Source organism: Quercus robur, chromosome 10 (genome assembly GCF_932294415.1).
Source record: "Quercus robur chromosome 10, dhQueRobu3.1, whole genome shotgun sequence".
In the NCBI taxonomy this organism is placed as follows: domain Eukaryota; kingdom Viridiplantae; phylum Streptophyta; class Magnoliopsida; order Fagales; family Fagaceae; genus Quercus; species Quercus robur.
Window position 1 is genome coordinate 54789373 of NC_065543.1, and position 27729 is coordinate 54817101.

General features: G+C 34.4%; 1 protein-coding gene across 1 annotated transcript; it reads left to right on the plus strand.

Annotated features, from left to right (window-relative positions):
* On the plus strand, positions 1 to 27729 carry LOC126704457 (glycine--tRNA ligase, chloroplastic/mitochondrial 2-like). Its single transcript, XM_050403494.1, has 36 exons — positions 1 to 316; positions 428 to 478; positions 1361 to 1428; positions 3082 to 3163; positions 3262 to 3325; positions 5487 to 5542; positions 5774 to 5851; positions 6027 to 6101; positions 6180 to 6250; positions 6898 to 7014; positions 7116 to 7217; positions 8105 to 8231; positions 8806 to 8889; positions 9077 to 9163; positions 9527 to 9628; positions 9999 to 10062; positions 11552 to 11607; positions 12528 to 12599; positions 14015 to 14097; positions 15232 to 15280; positions 16205 to 16267; positions 16427 to 16516; positions 16630 to 16716; positions 16802 to 16873; positions 16983 to 17041; positions 17517 to 17610; positions 17939 to 18157; positions 18319 to 18413; positions 19876 to 19966; positions 20040 to 20144; positions 20418 to 20456; positions 21422 to 21511; positions 22037 to 22138; positions 24733 to 24814; positions 24962 to 25047; positions 27333 to 27729. The coding sequence occupies exons 1-36, from the start codon at positions 50 to 52 to the stop codon at positions 27429 to 27431; spliced, it is 3228 nt and encodes a 1075-aa protein (XP_050259451.1). The 5' UTR covers positions 1 to 49; the 3' UTR covers positions 27432 to 27729.

Here is a 27729-nt window from a genome sequence, read left to right on the forward strand (position 1 = left end):
TACAAAAAATATCACAGCCATAGCCATAGCCATAGCATAGCCATTAGCAATGGCCATCCTGGCCTTTCCCCTAGTCATCTCCTTCCTCAAACCCCACACCTCCGGCTTCTCTCTCCTCCGCGTCGCCAACCGCAACCACCACCTCTTCCGCCCTCGCCGCCGCTACGCCGTCTCCGCAATCAGCACCTCCTCCACCTCCACTAGTATTCCACAACACTCGCCTTCTACGGACTCGGACTCCTCCAACAACAACAACAACAACGAAGCTGTCAAGTCCTCCGTCCCAACTTTCCAGCAAGCCATTCAGCGCCTCCAGGTCTCACTTCTTCTCAACTCACTCAATTGAATTCACGCTTTTTTTCTCTTCGTTTTTCTTTGTTAGTGTTATTGATGATGATACTGTTACTCTCAACTCGTGTTTTTATAGGAATATTGGGGCTCAGTTGGATGTGCCGTAATGCAATGCAGCAATACTGAGGTAATGTAATGCTGTGTTAGTGTTTGGTTGCGTTTCTGAAAAATACTCCGGAAAATGTTTTACAGTGTTTTGATGCATTCCTGAAAATGCTATGGAAAATTTTCTACTACTTTATCACATTATTTCCCAAGCACAGGAGACCAGGGACGTTAGTGGGGGTTGGGGTGGAGCTTCGGTTGATAAGTTTTGGGTGAGGGAGAAAATGGTTTATGGAAAATGAAAACATAACCCAATTTCTGCCATAAATGCCTTTATTTGACCACCATTTCTGTCGCTCCAAACGCCTGTAAATGCGGAAAATATTTTCCGGAAATCAATTTCCCTTGAACTAAACACAGCTGTAATCAGTTATTCCACGACCACAACATTTGACACAACTTGATAATGTGGTCGACTGTGAGTGGTGGACCCACTAGGTCTACTTTTTCTCTATCACTTATAGTTAACTACCTCAGAGTTGTGACAAAAGTTGTGACCCTAAACTTTCTCAATATTATATAATGCAGTTGTTTGATAGTACAATTAAGATTAGAATACACTCTTGGGCCCTCGGTGTTGTTTTCATTTTCTTGCAGCAAGTTTAATTTCATTTTCAAAATGGTCCTTCCATCTATGTCCGTGACTAATTTGGCCATTATGAGATAGCAAAAAAATGAAACAGAGAAGAAATGGCATTGTTTAGTTGGCATGGGGAAGAATCATTTTAAAAACGGAATCAAATTTGGTGGATGAAAATGAAAAATATGAAACTCACGGGACCATAATGAAAATAACGTCAAACTTTTAACGGTCAAAAGTTTAATTTAGTCTACAATTTAATATAAATCCATTTCACACTTGGTGAGTTGTTTGATGTAATTTACGTTAATCTTTGTTGGCCAGGTTGGAGCTGGGACTATGAATCCTCTTACATTCTTGAGAGTTCTGGGTCCAGAACCGTGGAATGTTGCGTAAGTATGCTGTTTTTGGAAGTTCCATGCGTTACTATGTATATATTTTTGTCGAAGCAAGTGTTGTCACTTCTTTTGATGTATCTTCTTGTGCAAGCAGGTGTTGAAATTTTAGGAAAATGATGTTTAGAGTCATGTAGTAACTGAAATAATGAATGAACATGGATGGTTTCCTTGGGATTATGGTGTATATGGCTTAATTAAGAGAAGAAAAGTGATTGGTAGTCAATGCAGGATTTCTGTTGTTGATACTAGTTTGTTTGCACGTGAGATCCAGTTATGTGTAAAAGGGTCAAATGTTTTGTATAATTAGTTCATGTGTAGATGTAGTGGTGAGACTGTAGATCATCTATTGTTGCATTGTGACGTTGCATCTGATTTGTGACCTTTACCTTCTTGACATATGGGGTTCAATGAGTAATGTTCAAGAGGGTTGTAGACCTACTACTTTCTGGATGGAGGAATTGGTTTGGTAAACACCATCCTTGTATGTGAGGAATCTACCTCTTTCATGCCTTTTGTGGACTTTAAGGAAGGAAAGGAATTAACACACTTTTGAAGGCATGGGTGTCTCGGTTATTCAGCCAAAATCAACTTTCCTACAAGCTTTGTTTGAATGGATCCTTGTTTTGGATCACAGATGATAGATCATAGTGAGATACATTCTATTATAGACTTCATTGATTCTCCTTCCTTTAGACTGTAACATTCACTGTTTGGATATCTTGTACTTTTTTAGGGCTATTTTGTTTATTCCTGAGTACATATCCATTTTTTTTTTCCAATAAAATTTCATTATTAAAAACCGAAGCAGTTCAATACTTCTCTAACAGAATGGCTATACGGTCACGTACAGTGCATGCTCACTTAAGAACTAAATATATAAATAATGATTTCCTAGAAACCATGTAGCTTAAATTAACCATATTCCAGTTCAATTGTTTGCAACATTATGAAAAATACCCCTTGGTCCCTTTTTTTGTATGTAAATTATAAAGAAGTTGTTCTTGTTTGTAAATGAAACTGAAGATGGTGCAAAATAAAATAGTAAAAATCAATATATTCCCCCCCCCCCCCCCCCCCCCCCAATCCCCTCCTTATAAGTTGACTTTGATGCTACCATACTTGCCTATCTTGTTTGTTGAAAAGACATAAAATAAACAAACAGCAGATTGGAATCAACCATTTTAACTTATGGCAGCCAAAATTATTCTCATTTTCTTTTGCAATAACAAGATATCTCTGCCAAAGGTTTCTATACATTTAAAAAAAAAATGCACAGATCGGCCATGCATATAATGGGGTAATTGGCTGATCAATATTGGGGTGATCTGGATTTTTAATGCATGCTGGTTGATAAGGCCTGTGTGAATTAGACGTTTCCGGGATCAAATTCTTTCTTATAAGCATTTGCTTATTGTAACTATGCTTGAAAAAATTTGAAAATTTGATTTTGATTGCTTTGATTTTTTGCTGGAATCTTCAAAATATTGTTCGATTAGCTAATTTAACATGCTATAAAGTTGTGAGATTTTCTGTCACTACTATTTTACATTTTGACAACTGCATTGATACTTGAAAACCATCCCTTTTGAAAAAAAAAGAAAGAAGAGTTTTCTTAGGTAACTGCTAATGTGGAGTTTCATATGAAAGGTATGCGGAGCCTAGCATTCGGCCAGATGATAGTCGTTATGGTGAAAACCCAAACAGGCTTCAAAGACACACTCAATTTCAGGTTAAATTTGAGTTTATGGATAAAAATTTTCTTTTCTGGATGATTTAGGGAGCTTTGTTTTACAATACCTTACTGCTTGCATTCAAATTTGATCTCAGGTTATATTAAAGCCTGATCCTGGAAATTCACAAGACCTTTTTATTCGTAGCCTATCAGCTTTAGGTAGTGACTCTGCCTATATTTTCTTTAAATTGCTATAAGCTTAAAGGCATTTCTGCATTGTTCTTAAAGTTGAAAAGAATTGTAATTCTTTAGGTTCCTCTGTGTTCATTTTACTTGTACATCAAGTAGTATTTTTTCAATAAAATATCATTACTTATCAAAATAAGTTGAGAAGAATTCATTGGTGCCCTCTGTCCATTTTCATGTCTTGTGCTTATTGATTCTTGACGCCCGTATCAATACAAGAAGAAAACTAGCAATTGAGCCACATCTTAATCATAAACGACGGGCTAAAACTCATTTTTCCCTTTAAAAAAAGGGAAAAAAATTCATTAGAAGTTATGCTGTATAAGAAAATGAACTAGGCCTTAAAATGTTGCTGTTGGTTGTTCTTCTTGACAAAGATGCAAAGGCACACCCATTTTCTGCATAAATGGGAGAAAGTTGGGTATCTAGTGGTTCCCTAATATGATAATCATGAGCTCTCCTTTCAAGTTGGAAAATGAACTAGGCCTTACATCATCATTTGTTCTTTCTAGGTATTCCACTCATTTCATGAACATGTTTCTTAGTAGCCCATCATTTTTTTCCTTGAAGTATGGCTGGTCTTATAGCAATCATATATAACGCCCCCTTCAACTTAATGGTAATATTCAATCATGCAAGATTCTCAATTCACTTTTATGTCTCCCAACTCTAATTTTATGTGTAACTTTTTTTTTTTTGATAGGTAATAGAACTTTTATTGAAAAATGAACATTGTGTTCATGATGATGAACACTCTGGACATGAAGAAAATACATAAAGCTCAAGAGCTAAAGCTAATAGATTGTAGAAAGCAGAAATCGAAATACATTGTGTAAGACCCAAATACGAGCCCACTGAAATAAAGTACCAAATAGAAGATGTTTTAAAAGATCTAAAGATCTCTCATTATCTTCAAAGATACGGTTATCGCATTCCTGCCAAGCTAACCACAGTAGACAACGTGGTATCATATTCCATATAGTTGACTAGTGCTTCCCAAACCAATTCTCCCCCCCAAAAAAGAACAGCATGTATAACATGTTCTATACCTCATCAATCTCCCCATTCTTACAAATGATTGAGCCAAGATACTGAAAATGATAACTTGTTGGCATTATTTGTCCATCTATTTTATCATCACTTAATATCTAGTTCCAACTTTAATAAAATTGCATTCCATATGATCAATCTAAAGCTCAAGTATAAATAAACAAACAAAGTGGTTAATATTATTATCTCTGTTAGATTTAACGGGCTGAATTTCTACCTCAATCTACCAATTTGATTGAGAAATGAGAATCATGATCACTACCTTCTTTGGCTTGGAGGTTGATGATTATGAGATCACTTTATTATTTTAACTATCATATAACTTATCAAAAAAAAAAAAAAAAATTTATCATATATCTATGGCACTTCATGTTCTATTTTTTGTCCCTATATAGTAATACCTTTGATTTTTATACTGTCATAGTTTCCAAGGATTTTGGTTATTCCTTTACAATTAAAATGAATAAGCACCATTTACATTCCGTGTTATATCTATGCAGGAACATAAGGGATTCTGTGTCTTTTTCTTTTTAATGGTAATTGGATACGTATATGGTGGTCTTGAAAACCCATGACCTGATGCTCCACCTTCTTCTTTTACAAGTAATTAAAAAAATTTATTGGAGAGAAATGAAGGCAATGATCTCCATGTACACAGGAAGTGTACGAGGGTAGCCACAAACATCATCTAAAGTTACAAGTATCTAGAAATCTGACCAGACCCTCCACCTAGCTTCACAAGGGGAGGAGTTGCATTTAAGTTAGAGCTCATTGGCCTAAAAGCTTCTATGTTTTAATGACCATTGTTTCCAAAACAATTTCAAATGATGCCAATGAGCTCTAGCTCAAAATTCAAATGGTGCTTCCTACTCCCTTAATATTCAGATGGAGGGTAAGATTGCGGTTCAAGGCCTCTGGGATTCAATTCTATTAAATAAGGTTACATGTTATGTGTAATTGTTGTTTAGATTGCCAATCATCTAGTCCCATTGATGTTAGTGCAAATGACAAGAACTGTTTAACATTTTCACATTTTATCCTTTTTTCAACATTTCGTTTAACAGTGATGCTTTATGCTTGATAGGTATCGATGTTAGCGCGCATGATATACGATTTGTGGAGGACAACTGGGAGAGTCCGGTAATATCTTGTCTTTGATGGTGGATTTTTATTCTTCCCTTGTTATTTTATGAAGATCTAATTAGTGCGTCTTACTGAGATACAATTTAACTTGGTTAGATTTCCTTGCTATGGCTCATAGTCGTAAGCATAGTGCAACTATATGTGTAAAATTTTTCTTGAGGAAGCATTTTTGCCGAAATGGATCATTAGCTTGTTTGTTTTCCACGTGCTGACCAAACATGCTTATAGGTACTTGGTGCTTGGGGTTTAGGCTGGGAAATCTGGATGGATGGAATGGAGATTACCCAGTTCACCTACTTCCAGCAGGTTACTCCTTTAAATTGAATAGAGCTAAGAATCTTCCCTAATTTTGGATGATATGGCTTTCATGTTTACTGTAATAATAACTATTTCCCTTGGTCAAGGTACTGTTGATTTTTCATGATTTTGCCAAGTTTTATTTGGTTTCACTTGAAGCTTTTTTCCCGTTCTTTTTCTCTAGGCTGGAAGCCTGCAATTGTCGCCCATATCTGTTGAAATCACTTATGGTCTTGAGCGCATCCTCATGTTACTACAGGTCCGTCTTTGATTGTTTCTTTTATTAATCTTTGATCTCATTGTCCATTTTATTAAATTTGTCTGAACCAATTGGCAGGGAGTTGATCATTTTAAGAAAATTCAATATGCTGATGGAATTACATATGGGGAGCTGTTTTTGGAGAATGAGTAGGTTTCCCCTCAATATATATATATATATATATATTTTTTTTTTTTCTTTTTCTTTTTCTTTAAAGGCAAAATAGTGCTAGAACTTTGTGGTCACAAATACTTATAATCTTTCAAAGATTGTCAATGTACATCACTCAGTATTCTTGAATAATGGATTATGTTTCGTACTTTCTTCCTAAATGCTGGTAATCTTTTGCCTTTCTAAATTTTTGTCATGGTCTTTATGGAATTGCTACCCCAAACATTTTGTACTTTATGCAAATAAACTTTTCGAGTTAGTGATATTCGAACTCCCACCTTTCTTCTCCACTGTGTTCTTTTAGTCTTCTTTGTAGAAGTTAACTGCTGAACTTTTTGCCTCCTTCCCTTTTTTTAGTCAAGTACTTTCTCCTTTGTGAGCAGCTTTGCCTCTTTTTGAAGCATACTACTGCTGGAAGCTAATTTAAAAGAACTCTGAAGTGCTTGATTGGCATTGAAGATAGTTGGATGGGATGCCATCTGATATACTTCCATTAACCTTTTTAATCTCTATTCTCTTTATTTTGCTCTTTTTCCGCCTTCTGTTATATAAGCATTATCAAGCTTGACTGTGCTGTTTACTTTCTAAATGTCCACAATCAATGTATTTCGTACTTCTTTTTCAGGAAGGAAATGAGTGCATATTATCTAGAACATGCTAGTGTTCATCATCTTCAGAAACACTTTGATTTTTTTGAAGAAGAGGCGCGCTCTTTGCTTGCTTTAGGCCTTGCAATCCCTGCGTATGTTGTTTAATTTTTATTATGTTCCATTATTCAGTGCATTATTTGGAAAACTTTTCTCTGTTTTTCTTTAAGTTAACATTTGCTGTGCTACATGCTAGGTATGATCAGCTTCTGAAGACATCTCATGCTTTTAACATCTTAGATTCTAGAGGCTTTGTTGGGGTAACAGAGCGTGCTCGATATTTTGGTCGGATAAGAAGGTAAGGATTCTTCCTAATTGTGGCCCAGAAAACTCAAAATAGAAAAACACTGTCATGTATGTACTGGTAAAATTGAAGTTGTGAATTTTGTTTTGCTGTAGAATGGTATTAAGGTCCACTTTTAGAAACTTGTAGAGATCAATTTTTATTTTTAATCTGATAATCTCTCGATCTTAAAGTTGGGCAGATATCCTTTTTGTAGTCATCATTGTCTCAGCCCTATCTGTGATAACATGACCTACCATGTTCTTTGTACAGATTCAATTAATGGGTAAGGTTTTAGAACTAAATTTATAGACCATCTGGTAGACTTTTCAACTGAGTACAGGGCATTATTAGTTTATGGTGCCAATGACATGTTCTGGCAAAATCTTAGGGGACATATATGCTCTGATCAGCAGGAGAAAGATTAATATGTAGTCTGCAACTTGCGATATACTGCTCAAGCAGCTCAACTAATATTGTATTTATAGCGGAACAAGTCTATTGTCTTTTGATCCATAGGATCAACAAAATGGGAGGCAGGGAGGACTATTGAAACTAACAGTCCCTGCCACTATAATTTGCAACTGGTTATCACTTATCATTGCTTAGCTAAACAAATTTACCAACTTTGGTTCCATTAACTGAATGTTTATATGAAGTTAAGGGCCAATATTGGTGTCTATGTTATCAATGAAATGGTTGGCAGCTTGATAATACAGAACAAAGACATGCATGACAGATTATTTGCCTGCAAATAAATTGCTGGTCTAGGCCTGAACAAAGATATTTTTTTAAGAACATGATCCTTTCAGGTTAATCCTCCTGAGTTCTGTGTCTATCTTATCTTCTTTTTTTGTGTGTGTGTGTTTTTTTTAATTTTATTTATTTTTCTCTTCAATCAGTTTAGCTCGTCAGTGTGCACAACTTTGGTTGAATACCAGGGAGTCTCTTGGACATCCACTGGGTGTTGCTTCTGACCCTGTTCATGTTGTGTGTCCTAAAGAGCTTTTGGATACAGCAGTCAAGAAGGTTAGTTTGCATATGCAGCTGACTTGAACTTCTCTCATTGTTTGTAGTATTGATATAGCAATTTTCTTAAGGCTAATTTAGCTTTCATTTTTTATTGATTTATTAACATTTTAATTATATGTATGAATGATCAAGCCTACATGAATAGACTCAATATTATTTTGGGATTTACTGTTACATCCCTTTTTGTGGCATGCTCTTGTTGATGTGGTTTGATCACCAGATGTACATGGGAGTCCTGGATTTTTTTACCTATGCTTGTAGCTTTAAAGACATCATAAATAACGCATGAGAACTAAATGGTCTAAGCAATTATATAATTGTGTTTGTACACTCCTAGACATATAATATATATATATGTGTCTAAGAGAGAGGGGGGATGGTGCTCAATTTACCATTGACACCTTGTCATTGAAATTCTAGTAGTTGGATATTGCTAGAACTTTAAATTTATGTGAACTTTTTAACATTATAATTTTATTGTTTGACCAGAATAAGTCACGGTTTAACAACTACTATGTGTACATTAGTTATTACTTTTAAATGTGGGTTTATTCTTTGACTTATGTCACAGGTGAATGATGATTCAAGGTTGTTTGTTCTTGAGATTGGGACTGAAGAGATGCCACCTCAAGATGTAGTTGATGCAGGCCAGCAAGTACTCTTTTTTTTCACATGAAGCATGTTGATCCTTTTCTTATTATAGCTATCTCCTTTCCTTTTTTTTTTTTTTTTGGTTGGTTGGTTTTGAAGCTCTCTTTACCTTTTAGATACTGTCAACCCCACTTTTTCCGTCTAATTTTCCATCTATAGTTGTTCACTGACTGAAATGCTGGTCATTGCAGCTCAAAGACTTAATATTGCTGGTGTTGGAAAAACAAAGATTAAGCCATGGTGAAGTGCAAGCATTTGGAACACCTCGCAGATTACTGGTACAGTGAAACTATATTTTTCTTTGCAAAATGCTGACATTGTTTTCCAAATAGAGAAAATAGAAGAGAAGTTATTCTTTGTTCTTATGGCTTAATGGCCTAATTGCATTCTTCCATGGGATTTGTTTCTGGGTTCAGTTCTTCTATCTTATACTTAATAATAAAAAAGAACTGTGTTTCACATGCAATAGTGCAGGTTTTACATCTAAATATGTTGAATTTTATAGTACCCTATGTGGCTCTTAGTACTAAAATTGACCGTCCACTGAAATTTCAGAAGTGTTCAAAATTTCAGGACCTTATCTAGTTTCATTTCATCACACTGAACGGTAATGATGTGTGCCTTTTTTGTCACATTTCCAGGTTTGTGTTGAGAATCTTTGCACTAAACAAGCTGAGAAGGAGGTTGAGGTTCGAGGACCTCCTGTTTCAAAAGCATTTGATAATCAAGGAAATGCTACAAAGGTTTGCCATTCTTTTTCTCCTGGGAGCTTAAGTAAATTTGCTTTTTTGGCCAAATGATTTATGTGGTGAGATTATTTGAAAACAGTGATAGAAGTAGGTAGTAACTACCATGAGTGCATTTGCTTTATTATTAATGTTAATTTATTTGTTTTTCCTTCATGGAAGGGATTATTAGTTATTACACGTATTTTATGTTTCCTAGCTTGTGCTGTAACTTTGGCAAAGCTAGAATCCATTGCTCACTTGTTAGTGTAATTATTGAGATGTCATTGTATACTGGTGTAACTTAAAAGGTCATCATTTTTAATTGGTTGGTACCTGATTTGAATATAAATAGCCATATAATATTCAACTTGTTATTTCATGTCAGGCTGCTGAGGGGTTTTGCCGTAGATACTCTATACCACTGGACTCATTGAATAGAAAGATTGATGGTGAGTGTGCAAAGTTTACCTAAAAAAAGAAAAAAAGAAAGTGAAATAGTTGCCATTACAAGCAGAAGGTTTTGAGATCTAAGTTTACTTCATTGTTCATCTCCTTGAATTTATTTGTACTTCTTATATGATTTTGGATATAGAGATGGTTTAATTATTTCAATACTCCACCCCCAACCCCCCAACCCCCCCCCCCCCCCAAAAAAAAAAAAAAACTACTACTAGAAGGTGACTTAGAACTGTGTATGGTGATTAGTTTTTATTGTGTTAAGTTATCATGTTGCAAATATCTTGCAATGGTTATATTTAGAAGTTGACCCCTTTTACAAATCAGTATTGTCATTACACAAAAGAGGACTTATATTTTAAGGAGGCTGGTCATAGCACACAAAATCCTCATCTTATGAATAGTCTAGCTAAGCAAGAGTATCACTGTAGTCAGACTACTGCAAGAGAGGGTGGATAACAATTATCTGCAATCAACAAGGGAAAATGTTAGTCTGCTAGTGGCAAAATTCCCGGTGACTAAGTTGACAACTATCAGCATCATTTCCACTTTTAAACAAGAAATTCCAAGCTCCACGGCCATTGACCAGCTGTCTCTAAGCACTAAACTCTGCTTGCACACTAGTATTATCACTTTCATTTAGGGAAGCCTCTCTTTCCGAATTTTCCACCTTATGTGAGAACAATAGCAGACATGTTTACATTTGGAGATTGCAGATAATTGGTAAAAATATATGGAAACAATTTTTTTTTTTTTTTTTTTTTTTAGATTGGCAAGTAAACATGCATCTGGTGATTCTGGTGGGTTTGAACACATGACTTTACCCTCCAAGCCATTCTATGGGGGCATGAAGTGTCATTTGAGCTAGAGCTTATTGGCAAAAATCTATGGAAACGATTGACTCATCTGTGAGGTGGGTTGATGAGCTTACCCATACACTTCCAATAAATCGTGTATGAGATCTACCTAATTGTATTCACGGAAGATTGTTTTCGGTATCTGTAAATGTTTAATGTTCAGTATAAGTATAGAAAATCATATGCTATTTGATCTTCATTTGACCAACTAATCAATTTAATTTGCTAGTACACCTCATGCCAAATCAACTAAGTTGTACTATAGTTGTTTACTACATAATTCGGCTGGGGCATACTGGGTTTTTAGTTGGGACTACCTCTACCCTGGTGGGTTTTAGGGTTCCCGTGCTGCCTTTTTATTATTTTTTATTTTTTATAGAAGTGAACCTTTATCTGGCCCATTTATTGATGGGCCACTTTGCTGCAAAAGTTCTGAGTTATTGCTATTTAACTGCTACTTTGAGGGGAAGTAAGTTTGGCCTTTAAAGCTTAGCACATTTGAATGGTTAGCCATCAGAAATTTTGGGCCTTGTTCCAGAAAATTCACATTTTCTTGTTTTTAAGTTGCTATACATAATGTTTGTACTTGATAATGGGTATTCATGAGGGTTTTTTCAAAATGCAGGGAAAACAGAGTATCTATATGCTCGTATAATGGAATCTGCCCGACTTGCTGTTGAGGTTCTAGTGCCTCTTTTTCTCTTTGCTAATTGTATTTATGAACTTCTCTCATAAAAAAAGAAATTTTTTCCTTAGTTATTTATTGTGAATGTATTTGGTTAGATGAAGTGCCCATCAAATTTGGATGTACAATTGCAGATGTGTACTGATTCAGTTAAGATCTCAATATGTGCTAATTTTAATCTAAGACAAATACTGAATGAACAGTATTACTTTCCTTTATATCTATTAAAAAAAACAAAGATCAATTGTTTTGATTAACTGAATGAAACTTTATTAACAGTAACAGTAACAGTTTCCAACAGAAAATGTTGGTAGAAAAGTTTATCTCATGTACTATTTGTAGAACTCAGGAATAGGATACAATTAAAAAGAGCTGGGGAGGAATTCAAGGAAGCATTGATGAAGATTAGGGCTCTTTCATTTTTTTTACCATGCCCCTTTTCTATTATTAAGGTGACAGATGCAATAATATCTGATGCTTAAAATTAATACTGATTGAAAGAAAACGTAATTTCCAATGATACATGCAGATATATGAACATCACTTAATATGTGTGTCAATTATTCTATTTTTTTACATTAATAGGCTTGTTAGCTATTGGAGCTTATTGGTGAGTACAAATTATCAAGGTACAGATAAATAATGGAATACCATGTTTCTAGTATGCAATTAATGATTACTTATCTATCTCCTTAAGGTGACAATTTGCTCAATGATTTTCTAAGATTCTGGGAATTAATGGCTACTTACTTGGACTGCTGCTTTAGAATAGTGGACATGTGGCTTGCCTTTTGATTCTATTGTCACCCTTTTGTGGTTTTTATTTATTTATTTATTATTATTATTATTTTTAATTGAACAATGTTTACCCATAAGGATCTGTTGATAAATGCTGTTTTTAATTTGCTATAAATAGGTGTTGTCTGAAGAATTACCCAGTACCATTGCTAAAATATCATTTCCAAAGTCAATGCGCTGGAACTCTCAGGTTTGTACAATTTTAATTTTTAATTTCTATTTACGGCTCTTAACATTTGATTTGCATGTGTTCCTCTTTTCTTGTTAGTTAAAAATGAAAAAAAAAAAATCAATTATTAATCTTTTGTTCATTAAATTGAAATGGCCTTTTCCGGATTACCAGTGAGACAACTTGGTGTGGCAACTAGATTTATTTACGATTTTTACTTATTTGAGACACCAGATTTCAGACTTTTATTACTTTTATGCATTTGAATTTTTTGAATTAGTTTAGGCTTTATTGTGATTATGGATTTGTGGGATTTAATTGTGGCATGATTAGATCTTTCCAGATTGATGTAATCTTGAAAGCCATATTAAATTAGTGGCTCTTGTAATAAAGAATTTTCTGATGAGAAATTATCTCTTGCTTGGTGGTGATCCCAAGCACCTTTAGTTGGTGAAGCCTAGAGTTTTTCTCTCTCTTTCTTTTTTTTTTTTTTTTTTTTTTTTTTGCATTCCCTAACCACGTTTTGCGTCAACTTGGGGAGTTGGTGTGGACACTAGATTTGTTTCTGATTTTTACTTATTTGAGACATCAAATTTCAGACTTTTATTACTTTCATGTATTTGAGTTTTGAATTAGTTTGGCTTTGTTTTGATTAAGGATTTTGTGGCATGATTAAATCTTTCATATTGATTTGATCCTATAAGCCCATTAAAATAGTGGCTCTTGTAATTGTGAAGGGACTGCCTTTTGAATAAGAATTTTCTGATGAGAAATTCTCTCTCGCTTGGTGGTGATTTCAAGCACCCTTAGGTGGTGAAGCCTTGGGTTTCTCCCTTTTGTTTTTATTTTCTTGCTTTCCTCACTACATTCTGCATCATAGGTCACTAGTTTTTTCAGTGTCAAGTAAAATCATATGTTGGATTTTCCTTTTGCAAGTTCTCTACCTCCTTAATGGATGAAAATAACTCCGGGATTTAGTGCTTGATTCGTCCAGCATGTTGTTGTCAAGGACTTACAATATGTAATCCTTGTGCAATTGTTGTGCCAACAATTTTATTGTAAATAAAAGACCGGCAATTCACTTAGTATTGTAATTAGGTAAAAACATGATTACTTGGATCCATCCTAGAATTTTCAATTTTTGTGTGTGTGTGTGTGTTTTTTTAATTCCGTTTTTTTTTTTAAGCAATAAAATTGTGTTGTAATTATTCTATATTTTTGGTCAAAATATTCATTTTTTTAGTTCGCTGGATTTGTTAATCAAGCCCTTGCTGTTGATATGTAGATCATGTGTGTGTGTGTGTTTTTCATTTTTAATTCTGCTTTATTCATAAGCAATAAAATTATTTGTTGTGGTTATTCTATATTTTTGGTCAATATATTTATATTTTTAGTTTGCTGGATTTGCTAATCAAGCCCTTGCTGTTAACATGTAGATCATGTTTAGCAGACCTATTCGTTGGATTTTGGCCCTCCATGGAGATGTAGTCGTGCCATTCATGTTTGCTGGAGTTTTGAGGTGATCATGCTTACTTTTATTCTTCTCTCTCTCTCTGATATATAATTGCACAATTGTATTTCAAATAAAGTGGGTTGGCTTGGCTTGGCTTGTCTTGGGCTACGTTTTCCGTTGTTGCAACATGAGCTTTTATTTGAGGGTTTTGAAGTATAGTGTTCCTTATGGGGATGGCATTGCATCTCCCTGAATCAATAATCGGCAGTCTTTGTTAGAAACATGTTTATTTATCATTTTGAAGATCTACAATGAAATGGAATTCATTATGGGCCTAAGAAATTAATTCGCTAAGTGGGGCATTGCATTGCATTGTCATTATTGACAAATGAGTTGTTGTTAATGGAGGAAATGAATTACCTTTGGAGATCTAGGCACTGATGAAATGAATTACCTTTGGAGATCTAGGCATTGATGCTAGAAATTTGATTTTCACCAAATAATTTGAGGAGAGGATCTTTTTTTTTTTAAATGAAATATTTTACTTAAAAGAATATTCTGAGAAGGAGAGAAGGGTAGGATGAGGCTCATAATTGTACATTTTTAGCCCTCCCCACAACTCCCAAGGTAGCTTAGAAACCTATAAACTATCATCCATCCCCCCTTCTTAGCAATGTGGGGTTCATCTATAGGTGCCTGAGGCTTTATTTTTTATTAGTTATTTTGAGGAGAAATTTTTACTAGGCGAGATTCTCATACTTGTAACTAGTAGATTGATGCAACCCAACCTATTATGTAAATTTAGTCCATGGGCTAATACTCAAGTTTTCAAAAAAAAAAAAAAAAAGCTAACAGGATTATAAAAAAATACTAAAGAAAAAAGCATTTGTAGACTATTCAGAAAGTTCATGTTGGTCAACAAGTTGCTTGATTTGGTTCTGTGCTGACAATAGATGCATGTTTCCTCTAGAAAAGACAGTTTCAATGCCAAAAGAGAAGGGCAGAATAGAACTTTGTGGTGCATGGCTTGTTTTGTCTAGAGTTATTCCTTTTGTGGTTAAATCACTGGCTAAAATGCATCTTATCGTTTGGCTCATTAGGGGGAAATGCATATAAAAGTTGTTTGTGGATTTGGTTTTTCCTTTTGTGTGTTTATACAGTGTACTTACAAATTTAGGGTTTTTTTTTTTTTGGATGTAGTGGCAACCTGTCTTATGGCCTTCGTAATACTCCTTCAGCTACTCTCATGGTATGTGGGTAAAATTTATACTTTTTTTATTTTTCAATTTCCAAAATCAGCTTCCTCTGCATTTTACTCGGACTACTTAGGTCTCTATTTCATTTTTGGTTTATGTATCTGTGTATGTAGTCATGTATATCTTACAAAAATAATTATCTCCCCCTCCCCAAAGGTCGATCTAACTACTCAAATCTCGAGTGAATCAATTTTCTTATTGAAGGGAATATAGAAAAATTGTGACAGGATTGACCGCGTTATCTTGTGTGTTCATCATATAACCCATAGTCAATACACACACAAAGATCAATGCAGATATCTTTCCTTTCTTCCTTTAGAGATAACTAATTGGCTACCTCAAAGGGTAGCACAATCGGCTGAGGACCACAGCTCATAATGTGGAGGTTAGGTTACGAGTTCAAATTTCCCCTTCTTCCTGCTCTTGTGGCCAAAACTTATCAAAGAAAGTACAACTGATTGAGCTGTGGCCAATTTTGTTCGCTTGAATAATTGTCCTGTTTTATACAGATCTGAAGATTTTTGTTTTAAATTCACAATTTTGATTTTAACCTTTAATTCGAATTAGGTTTGCAAATAAGTGGCTACAAATCGTTTAATTCTTTTTTAGTACAAATTTTGACCATATGTATCTTTTTCCTCCCTTTGGTAGATTCTATCTTAACAGTATTTGTGAATGTTGCTTGAGGGCTATATCACTCTATTTCCCACATTATGATTTCTTTTATCTGTTCATATTGATGATTTTTTAGTATACCTATTTAATTTATGGATTTTATATTCCTGGACTTCTAAAGGTGAGTGTGGGTGCGTTTTGTCCTGTGCGGGGGGAGGGGGGTGGGTTGTATTAGGTGTTGCTCTTTGTTTTCCAAGTCTAAGATGCTTGATTAAGTCAAAGCTCCACAAAACTATTCACAGGTAGAAAGTGCAGAATCTTATGGTAAAGTTATGAGGAATGCTGGAATCAATGTTGAAATTGAGGTACTATGAAGTAACTTGCTTTTTCTACTTTCTGCAAAACTATGGATAGCTACAAACATTTTCTCGTTTTTCTTGTATTCTTTTCCAAAAAAGAAAAAAAGAAGAAGAAGTATAGAATTAGCAAAACTTAATTTTTGAATGATTTGTTTTCTCTTACAGGAACGTAAGAAAAAGATTTTGGAGCACTCTAATGTGTTAGCAAAAAGTGTCAATGGACACATACTTTTTAAGGAGGGCTTACTTGATGAGGTTATAGATGTGTTCTCTTTTGGTGAAATTTGTTCAATAGGCATGTTCTTGAACTGTGCTTACTTCTGGGCAAAAACAAAGTTCTTAGTATATCTGTTTGCATAATATTTTAGGTTGTAAATCTTGTTGAGGCGCCTGTTCCAGTACTTGGGAAGTTTAAAGAGTCCTTCTTAGAGCTTCCAAAAGACCTTCTAACTATGGTAAGATGTCAAAAGTTTATCAGACTTTTAATGTGGGGTTAGAAATTTGTGCATCATTTGTTGACTGTTATGTACGATTATGCAGGTTATGCAGAAGCACCAAAAATACTTTGCTATTAGTGATGACACTGGAAGGCTATTGCCATACTTCATTGCTGTGAGACATTCTTACCAGTTATATCTACATTATAACCATTTTTTTTCCTCTTAAAGTGTCAAGGTTGATCTGTTTGTAAGTAGTGTGGTGACATGAGTTTTGCTTTTAGGTGGCAAATGGTGCAATTGATGAGACTGTAGTGAGAAAAGGAAATGAAGCAGTACTCAGGTAAACAAGGTTCTCACTGGTTTACCTTTTTTTTTCTTTAGTCAATAGAGGAGGATATGATCTGTTAAACTTCTCATAGCTCCTTAAATTTCTTTTGGCAAAGGAAAAATTCTATAGATCTTTTTAGAATTGATTTCTTTTTTCTCCACCTAAATCAGAAGTTGTAGATGTTTTGACAAGGCAAATTAGGTCCAAGTTTCTGTCTGTATGTTATTTTAAGGCCATTGCCTATTGTGAGTCCTGCAGGCATAAGGTTTTAAAAAGGTATTTTACGGCCATTACCTAGTGTGAGTCCCATGGGCATAAGGTTTTGGTGTGGTGTTTCTGAGCCTAACAATTTTTGCTTGAAATTTCAATTCTCATGAATCTACTTTGAGTGCTTGCATATGTTTTTGGAATTACACTGTTATTATGCCTTCCATCTTATTCTCGTATTGAGCTGTCATATGAGACAAAGCGTTTCATTTTTGTGCAGAGCTCGCTATGAAGATGCTAAATTTTTTTATGAGATGGATACACGTAAAAAAATTTCAGAATTCCGAAGTAAATTGAAAGGGATTCTTTTCCATGTAGGTTATTTCTTTCTTTTTTTAATCCATGAGAAAGGAGAGATGATATGTTTGGGAATTAGAGAATTTTGCTGTTGTCTTCTTTGAATTAGAAAGTTCAGCATGTAACTGTTTTTTAACACTGTTTCTTTTATATAATAATTGAACAAACTCGTTTAAGCTTGTAGTACTCATAGTGGATTTTTTCCCCTGAAAGAAAAGGGGATGGGGGAAACTTTAAGATCAAAAGTGATTTTTGAAAGTGCTGGAATTATATCTGATTGATGATGAATTGACACTGTTCCCTTCTCTAATAGCTCTTACATCTTGATAACTTGAAATACAATAGGAGAAACTAGGAACAATGCTGGACAAGATGACTCGCATTCAGAATATGGTTACCAAACTAAGTTCGGCTCTGCAAATTGATGAAGATATGCTTCAAGTTCTTCAGGTTGCTGCATCACTTGCTATGTCAGATCTTGCTACTGCGGTTGTCACAGAATTTACTTCTCTCGCAGGAATAATGGCCCGCCATTATGCTATTAGAGATGGCTATCCTGAGCAGGTTCATCTTACTTTTAATTGTTATTTCTTCTTTTCGGGTTTCATATATGTATTTTTTTTCTTTTTTTTTTTGTTAGGAATTTATGTATAATTCCCTCACATGTGCTACTTAATATAATATACTCTGTTTTTGTTTCAATTTCTGTGCTTTGTGTGTTGCAGGTTGCAGAGGCATTGTATGAAATCACACTTCCTAGATTTTCTGGGGACATTCTTCCGGCAACTGATGCAGGGATAGTTTTGGCAATTGCTGACAGGTGAAACTCAAATCATAAGTTCATTTACTTATCCCTTTCAGGCTCATTGGTTGCTAAATAAAATTTAGGTCAAAATGCAATATTGGTATTTGAACTATGTGTTAGATATGAAATTAATCTTTAAACTATCAATTGTTTCAATTTAATTATTGAAGTTTTAAAATCAAGTCAATATTATCCTTACCCTACCTTTCCATCACAACACAAAAGACAATTGCTGATGTGGCATTTTTTTTGTATATGTTTTTATAATGTTGATATAATATGTTAAGCCACATGGTGCTCTCAAAAAATAAGGGTTTAGGGACCACAAATATTTTCTATTTGTTTTACATTCTTTAATTTTAAGTTCACATATCTCAATATATTCTGATTATGTGAGGCCTGCTTGTGGCCTAACATGTCACATGAGTATTATAACGACTTGTAGAAACACATGTGCTACATCAGTGATTGCCATTCACATATTGATAAAAGGTAGGGTAAGGGCACATTGAGACATTTTCAGAACTTCCAGAACTTTGAAACTATTGATAGTTCAGGCAGATGCATAGTTTGAGGACCAAAATTGTAGTTTGACCTAAAATTTTACTTTGGATAAATTAAATGTATGCCATATGAGTTTATGAGTTTGCTCAAAAATGCTGAAAATTATTAAAACTGAATAAAGAGGGCTTATGGTTCTCTCCTTTTTTGGGCATATGGTGTATTAGTTAAAGAAGAAAAAAGAAAGAAGAAACTTACTTAAAAACCATTTTCCTGCATTTATTGTTTGACTTGTGCATTTTGGGCAGTTTACATTGTGATTCTTTCTTGGATTTCATTTTTGAATATTCAGTTGTAATTTCTTCAAAGGATGTAGTATTTTCATCCTCTGTATTTATATTTTGTCCTTTAATAAAATTTTTAGTACTTATAAAAAAAGTGGGGGAAAAAGATTAAAAAGCAAAACCAACTGGATGGAGTTGCAATCTGGCAAGAAAAGCATGGCTTGTTTTGGTAGGTAAATTTTTTCTCGAGGTCCACTGAAGAAGTTGAATGAATAAGATTTGATAAGAGCATTTGAGTTGTCTCTGTCAAAAATGATTCTAAATTGTAAAAGAAGTGGGATTTCAGTTTCTTGCTCAATTACCTAACACCCTAATATGCAAAAACAGCTGAAGATCTCTCCGTAGTGGTTAAAAAATGGTCCATAAAGTCATCAGATCTTGCTCAAATAGCCTAATGCCCTAGAACAGGCACAGTTCCTTTGTATGGCATGCATGCATGGATTCTCTAATGTATTGTCATCCTTTTTATTTGGAAAGGGGTCTGGGGGGGTGAGTGGTGGTGAGGGGGTAGTTTTAGTCCTGGGTTAGACATGAGTTTGTAAGAGAAGATTATTAAACTGCACCGGATGCTTACTCTTTTCAACAAGGATACTCTGCTTGCAGTTTGTCTTCATGTAATATGTTTTCTGCAGATTAGATAGCCTTGTTGGCTTATTTGCTGCTGGTTGTCAGCCTAGTTCCACCAATGATCCATTCGGCCTACGAAGAATCTCTTATGGTCTTGTAAGTTATTATTATCTTAATGCTGTGAGGCTGTGATAATTATACTCGATTATGCTGAATTTGCTTCTTTTAGGTCCAACTGTTGGTAGAAAAGGATAAAAATCTGGATCTAAAACAAGCTTTGGAACTCGCTGCTGAAGTCCAACCCATTCAAGTAGATGCCAGTACAATAGAAGATGTAAGTACAATACCCTTTTAGAGTTGTATCAAAATTTAACATCACTGTTCCTATGGTTACCACTATAAATACCAATGCCACATAATGGAATACAACTGATTATTTGAGTAGGTTTCTGTTACTCTACTTCTGCATGTGTTTCTTGATTGCTACTATATATGAACAACTCTTATATATGCCATCCCTTGCAACTTTGGATTCATCATCATGCTTATAAATTTGTTTACAGCTGTTACGGGCATCCAATTATGATTGTTGCATCTTTCCTTTCAGGTACTTCAATTTGTTACTCGGAGACTCGAGCAATTTCTGGTGTGTAATCTTTATGTTGTGGAGTTATTTGCTTAACAAAACTTATGCATCTTTTCATTTGCCAGAATGTTTTCCTTATTTTTTTAGGTTTTTATTTTCTGCTAAAAATAATATATTCAACAGAAAACAAGGAATGGTACTATTGGGGCATAGTGTTAAGACTCAAACCTAAGACTCCTTCCCCGTTCTGTTCTTGTTGCCTTCTCTGCCGAGCTATGACAGCATTGGCTGGGAGGCATGGTTTTAGTACCAATACTTCACAGAAATTTTGCCTGCTCTTCATAGTTTGTCTGAATACATTTATCTTTAACAAAAATGTGGTTAATGGTTGACCGGTGACTGCAAATTCTGAAGTTCAATTTTTAGCTGATTTTCCACCATGCTCATCTGGAAAATATAAAAGAAAATGGGCACACCACCTAGAACAAGTGTGTAGAAAGGAAGATGTACTGATCCAAACTTATCTTGCTAGGTAAACACTATTCACACGGTCACACCTGTAGTAAATTGAACCAGTAACCTTAACCTCCACCCCTTCTTCATGAGGACAGGAGATGTCATTTGGTTCGAAGAGCATTGGTGAGGAAACTAACCATACTTGAAGTCTTTACAATAGATTGAATTCATAATGTTTAAGAGGTTACAGCCATCTCCAGCTACTTATTGAAACAATCATTAGATCTGGTATTCTCCTTTTTTTAGTTGACAAGGGAGATGTGCATGTTTTCTTCTCCCCAAATTTTCTATATATTCAATTGTGGTAGTTTCCGGTAATATAAGCTTTTTTTTAACTGTATTATGTCAGATAATCTGTTTGGCTTACTGTTATTATTTACTCATTGCAATTTTTAATCCTTTAAATTAATTTTTGTTAATAATCAGAGTATGTTATTTGAGGACATGTAATATATTCTGACTAGACGTTGAGCTCACTTTTAGACAAATTGGCTGTGATTTGGTTACAGGTTGATAAGGGAATAAGCTCAGAAGTGGTTCGTTCTATCCTTGCAGAGCGGGCAAACTTGCCTTCTCTGGCAGCAAAGTCAGCAAATAAGGTAAATGACGTTTTTTATACTCCTTTTTAGTATATATTGACCAGTGTCTGCTGCAAATAACTACTTAATAGATTCAACCACCACATTAAAGTTATGCTGAAAAAAATTCTTTTCTTTATGCAGTCCTGCACTCTTTCTTGAAAATAATAAATCTCTTAGATGAATGTGGTTGTAACTTTCAGAGATACCATAGATATATACCAGAAGCTGCCAGGAGGCACTGATCTGTGATCTGGGATTAGGATATGATATTGATACCCTTAAATTTCTTTATCTACCATCTTTTGCAATCCTTGCTCTAAAATGGTTTTCTTTTTCTTTCTTTCTTTCCTTTTTTTTTGGGTCTCTTTTTCTTGAGTAAAAGATTTAATTACAAAAATCTATTGCATATACATGGCTTCAGTGCCTTTTTCTAAATATTTACTTTAAAGAAAAAGGACTTATATGGGAGATCTTTCTTATACATTTTTACAATTTTCTTGAACTATGTATTAGTTTTTAATGGTCTAAAAAAATTGGTTTCAGATGGCATCCTTGTCAAGAGGCAATCTTTTTCCAAAGGTTGTTGAAGCATATTCTCGTCCAACAAGAATTGTCCGTGGAAAGGAAGTGGACCCTGATATGGAGGTACCTTTTTCTTTCTACTATAGAAGCCTTATCTTTTGGGCCTGAAATTTATCTAGTTCCTGACTTTGTATTTTCATAGGTCTATTTTTGTCTGTTTACATTCTGACATGTGTAGCAGTGCTCGTCACTGTTTGTTTAATTGTTTTAAGATGTTCTATGGTGTGAGTGTGTGGCTACCCGTCCTTCTAGTGTTCAAGCACAGACATCTTTTCTGTATTTTGTATTACATATTTTTTTCCTTTTTTACATTTTTGACATGTCTAGCTTGATTCTTTGCATGTGTAACCATTTCAGATGTCCATTGCCTCTTTGCCAAAGGTATTTTTTAGGGCTTAATTGGTGGTGCATGTTGTAAAAACCAGAAGTGCAATATAATTTGTGTGTGTTTATGTTAAGCATGTGTTGGTCCAATGTCAGTCACACAGTGGATTTTCATTTTCTTTCTCTGCTTCTCTGACAACAAAATTACTTAGTTCAAATGATATAGTATAATTCCATCTCTCAGCTTGACTAATATTAGTGCCTGGTTTGGGGTATCCATATCGTGTACTCTCCCAGCTCCATTTATCATTGAATTAGCTGCCTTTGGTCAGTTATGTGGAGCATGTTGTGGGAAGTATTCAATGATTTTTGTTAATATTCAAATGTTCTTATCTTTATTGTGCAGAGGATGGTTTAAGAATTTATGCTTGATGGGCTGTCCACCTCAGGGTTTTAGTAGGTTTGAAGGCCGGGTTGTTTATAATTGGAAATCACTTGGTTTTTATTTAATGTTGATTTAAAAATAATAATAATTGGATAAGTTAGTTAGTGTTGATTGTTTAAGGTTGCTTAGTTTAGTTGAAGTTTAACTATCTAATTATTAGATATATATATATATATATATATTTTAAAGTGTACTGTAGCTACAACAATATCAAGGTGGAGCAATAATCTCCCCTTCAGAATGCTGATTAACATTCTAAAATAGCTCCAAGAGACCTAGTCCAAATTTTGAGTGATTTATATAGAAGAGTCATGTTATTCGGTGACATAGTTTGACACGATCTATGAACACAACTCAATTTTTTGTGGATTAGTATTTAGTGTAAATGGGTTCACGTCAAAGAGGGTAAACCTGCTTTGACACGATTATGAAATGGGTCAATTCTGTGTCATTTAATCCACAATTAACTTGAAATGACCTAGTTCATTATTTGTGTCAAAGCAAGTTGATCCGTTTTGACACGGAACATGTTTAACCCATATTATAATTGTCTTTTTTATCCAACACATATTAGAATTCAAATATAGAATTGGCTCAATTGAGTAATTAAATGAATTTTAATGTCTATATTGGTAAATTCTATTGTGAATAACTGTTCATAACATTTTTTCCCAAAAAAGAAAAGAAAAAAAGAAGCTCTCATCTAATATTAATTTTTTTATGTTTTGTATTTCTAAATTAGGATGGAAGTTTACTATGTTGAATTAAGAACTTTTAAATTATATGTTATTAGTACTTTAGTTGAAGTATATTTCTTTATAATTATTATAATTTATGTGCTTATAAAATATAAAAAACATGTCGATTTTTTAGTCAATTCAACAAGACTTGTTTATTAAGCATGTTACGTAGGTTGTCTTGTGTTAACTCTCTTAATACACACGTTGTGTTGGGGTTGAGGCGTGTTGACACGATTATTAAATGAGTCATGTTTGTGTCAACCCATGTACTTGTATACCTCTACCTCAGTTTGTAAATGAGTCATGTTTGTTCAGTTTGTATCTTATTTCCCAATAGTGAGGGTCTGGATCAAATGAACCGGAGGTTGACTAGTTATGGTCAGTTTGATGTTTGCTCATACTATGATGCTTTAAGGGGCACAAGGGAAATGACATTTCCTTGGAAAAAGTATTTGGTGCACAAAATGCTCCAAAAGGGGAAACATTTTTGTCTGGGCCACAGCATGGGAGATATTCTAACCGGTGACAATCTAAATAAGAATGAGATCACTCTAGTGATTGATGTTGCGTGTGCAGAAGCAATGGAAAAACTGTATATCATATGTTGCATTGTGAGATTGCTTATGAATTGTGGACTTGTACCTTTTCTGCATTTGGGGCTCATTTGGTAATCCCGAGAGTGTTGTTGAGCTACTCTCTGGTTGTGGGGGAATTAGTTTGGTAAACTTTCTTAATTTTTTTGGAACTTAAGATCCATTTTGCCTGTTGTGGACTTTATGAAGGGAGAGGAATCAATGTGCATTTGAGGGTGTAGATGCCTAGTAACTCAGCTGAAATCATATTTCCTAAGAATTTTTTTTGAATGGTCCTATGTTTTGGGCCATAGTGAGATGCATTCTGTTGTAAACTTCATTGATTCTCTTTCTCTTAGACTGTAACTTTCATTTATTGTCTCTCTTTAGGACTGTTTTTTGTAGAATCCTGCGTGCATGAAGTAGTTCCTTTTCTTCAATAAAGTTTCATTACTATTTTTTTTTTTAAAACCATTTCTCAATATTGGGACAATGCTCTTTACGAAATATATCTTATACTATTAAGGATTTATTTTTAGCCTATCCCCTTATAATGGATGAATATGTCTTTATTAGGTTGATGAGGCTGCCTTCGAGACAAATGAAGAGAGAGCTCTATGGAGCGCTTTCTTGTTAGTTAAAAACAAAATCCATCCTGGTATTTCTTTCTTTCTGTTATATTTCCTTTTTCTGTGTAGTTCAGGTTTTTTTTTTTTCATGCCTGTTTCTTTCTGATTTTGTGGATAACTGGTGGCCACAATTTGCTTAACTAACTATAAAATCTACCATTTTTGTCCTCCTACAGGAATTGAGATAGATGATTTTGTTGAAATATCTTCACAGCTAGTACAACCACTTGAAGAATTCTTTAACCATGTCTTTGTGATGGTGGTATGTTATCTTGCCTGTCACTTACATGAATAAACATATGTAACATTAGAAGTTAACATGTACTAGGTGGAAATCACACCCTTGGGGCTTGAAAGAATGAGAAACAGTGTCATCCATTTTTTTTTAATTTTTTTATAAGAAGAAACAATGTCATTCATACCTGGAGTAGCCTGATAAATAGGTTTTATGGCAATTTACAAGCTATGTTTTAGGTTTCAAAAGTAATGGAAGACTATAATTGAACCTAAATTTGATGTTTAGATCAATGTTGCATATCTTTTGAAAAACAAATATTTGTTTATTTTGTTGAGTATCTCTAGATTTTAATGAGTTTCCAATTCTATTTATGTTCTAGTTGCGTAAATGTATAGTAAAAATACATTTGGCTGATCTTGACTAGTCTGTTGAAGATCCATAGCTGATCTTAAAAATTTCAGGACTGAGGCTAGGTAGTTGTTGTTGCATACATATTTAGATATTCATAAGATATAATGAAATTTACATGCAGAACACACACAAACACACGTGTGTTTGTGTGTGTGTTATTTTCTGGCAGTGTTTTGTTCATTTTGCATAGTATGAGCAATTGCAACCATGTGTACAACGTGTATTTTATCAGTACATTCATATGCCTACATGTAGATCAATTTTTGGATGCTTAATTATGTTACCTTCTTAGCTTATTGCTTATATAGGTACTTATCCATCACATTTTATACTTAATTCTTGTGATTTTAAGGTTCTTGTCTAATTTCAAATTGTTTATATTTTGCAACGAGGTATAAAAGACTGGACCAATTCCTTTTGGTGATTAGCTGATAATTAATGTACGTTAATTTTTTTTAAAATTTGATTTGGAGTTGCGGAAACTTACCCAGGCCCAACCTGCTTGTAACTGAATTTGCATGTTGAGCATCTCTATTGAGTTCAAAAAATCCCAGTGTCAGCTGCTTATTTTGATACATTGCTGACTTTGTTTCCAACAGGATTTGTTAGAACAATGGTTAAGTGATTAAATTCACCATTTCCTAATAGCTTAAAGTTTTTAAGACAAGTGATAGTTTATCATGGTATTAGAGCATTAGTCTTTAGTTCAAACCCTATCTCCACTTTATCTCCCTTTTAAATAGTTAAAAATCTCATGTATTCAGCCCCACCTATCAAGGGGGAGTCTGAGTCAACACGTGAGGGCTGTTAAAATGATGGTTAAATAAATTAAACTCCCTTGTTCCTAGCAGCTTAACCTTTTGGGACAAGTGGTAGTTTATTAGGATTTAAGTTTTTGGGAATTGGCTGTCCAACGTGGTATCAAAGCCTTATCTTTTGTTGAGTTCCTCAGTTAGATTAGTGACAATCTTCATTTGTAGTGATTTCTTCTTTTCTGCACATTCAAGGCTACATTCAGTTAAAGGTCATTGCATGCACATGGAGGGAGAGGAGTGTTACTGTGTTTCATCTTGATATACGGTGCTTGGCTGTTTTCTATTAGCTTATGCTTTTGTAACATTAATTCAATAGGTAGAGCTGAGGGACGGTCAGCTCTGTTCTCGGTCCATAGTTATGCATATGCAAGGTCTTCTTGCAAGACAGTTTATTAGCTTCAGTTTCCGTAGATTCTATGACACAAGGCTGGTTCCAGTCACATATCATATGGTTCAAGATAACTTTTTTATTTTCTGATAGACAAATTCAAAAAGTTTTGAGAATTACTTATTGCCAGCTTGTTAAAAAGCAAAGCTGATTTTGTCAAACATACACCTTTTGGAATGTAGTCACAAGCTTATTGCTGTTGCTTAGAAGTTCGTTTGCTCTATTGAGGATACAACCAGGTCTTCTGGAAAAACATGAGAGCATTATTTTATGGGCATTGTTTATTACATGTGTGGATCCACACTGCCCCAAATGAACTAAACTCGCGACTTTAAGTCATGATTTCAAATTGTAACAGGTTTTTCCCTTATTTAATTATAAAATAAAATAAATGCTCCGAGTAACAGTGGCAGTAGTAGTAATTCTGCTAATAATATTAACTAAGTTGATCCTGAGGCTGTTGATATTAGCTCATAGAGCATTTTTCATTGTAATAGTGCTATTCTGAAATTTTAAAATCTGATTTTGGGCAATATGTAGAGCTAGAAAAGATTATGCTAATTGGTTTTGGTTATTAATTCACTTAAAAAAAAGAAAAAACTGTGCATTCCATTTGCAGTTCTTCTCTGTTGATTTAGATGTGGTCAGTTTCACTTCAACATTCATTTGTTTATAAAAAATAATTGTGCTTGCAGGAAGAAGAAAGAATTAGAAAAAACAGGCTTGCTCTGCTCAGAGATATTGCTGACCTTCCAAGAGGGATAGCAGACCTCTCAGTTTTGCCAGGATTCTAAGGTCACCCACTTACCACCTATATAAAGCGATGTCATTGTTGTAACAGGAGAGAGAGAGAGAGAGAGAGAGAGAGAGAGAGAGAGAGAGAGAGAGAGAGAGAGAGAGAGAGAGAGAGAGAGAGAGAGAGAGAATGTAATTCTTTGTTTTTTGCTTGTGCATAAACATTCTATTTGTCAGACTATTCAGTATTTTATTGGAGAGAGGCTTGGGTGTACAAAGCACACAGTGAAATGAAGATTGAAGTTTGAATTGAATTATACAATTTAATGAAAATTCAATCATTTTTTTGGGTGCCTA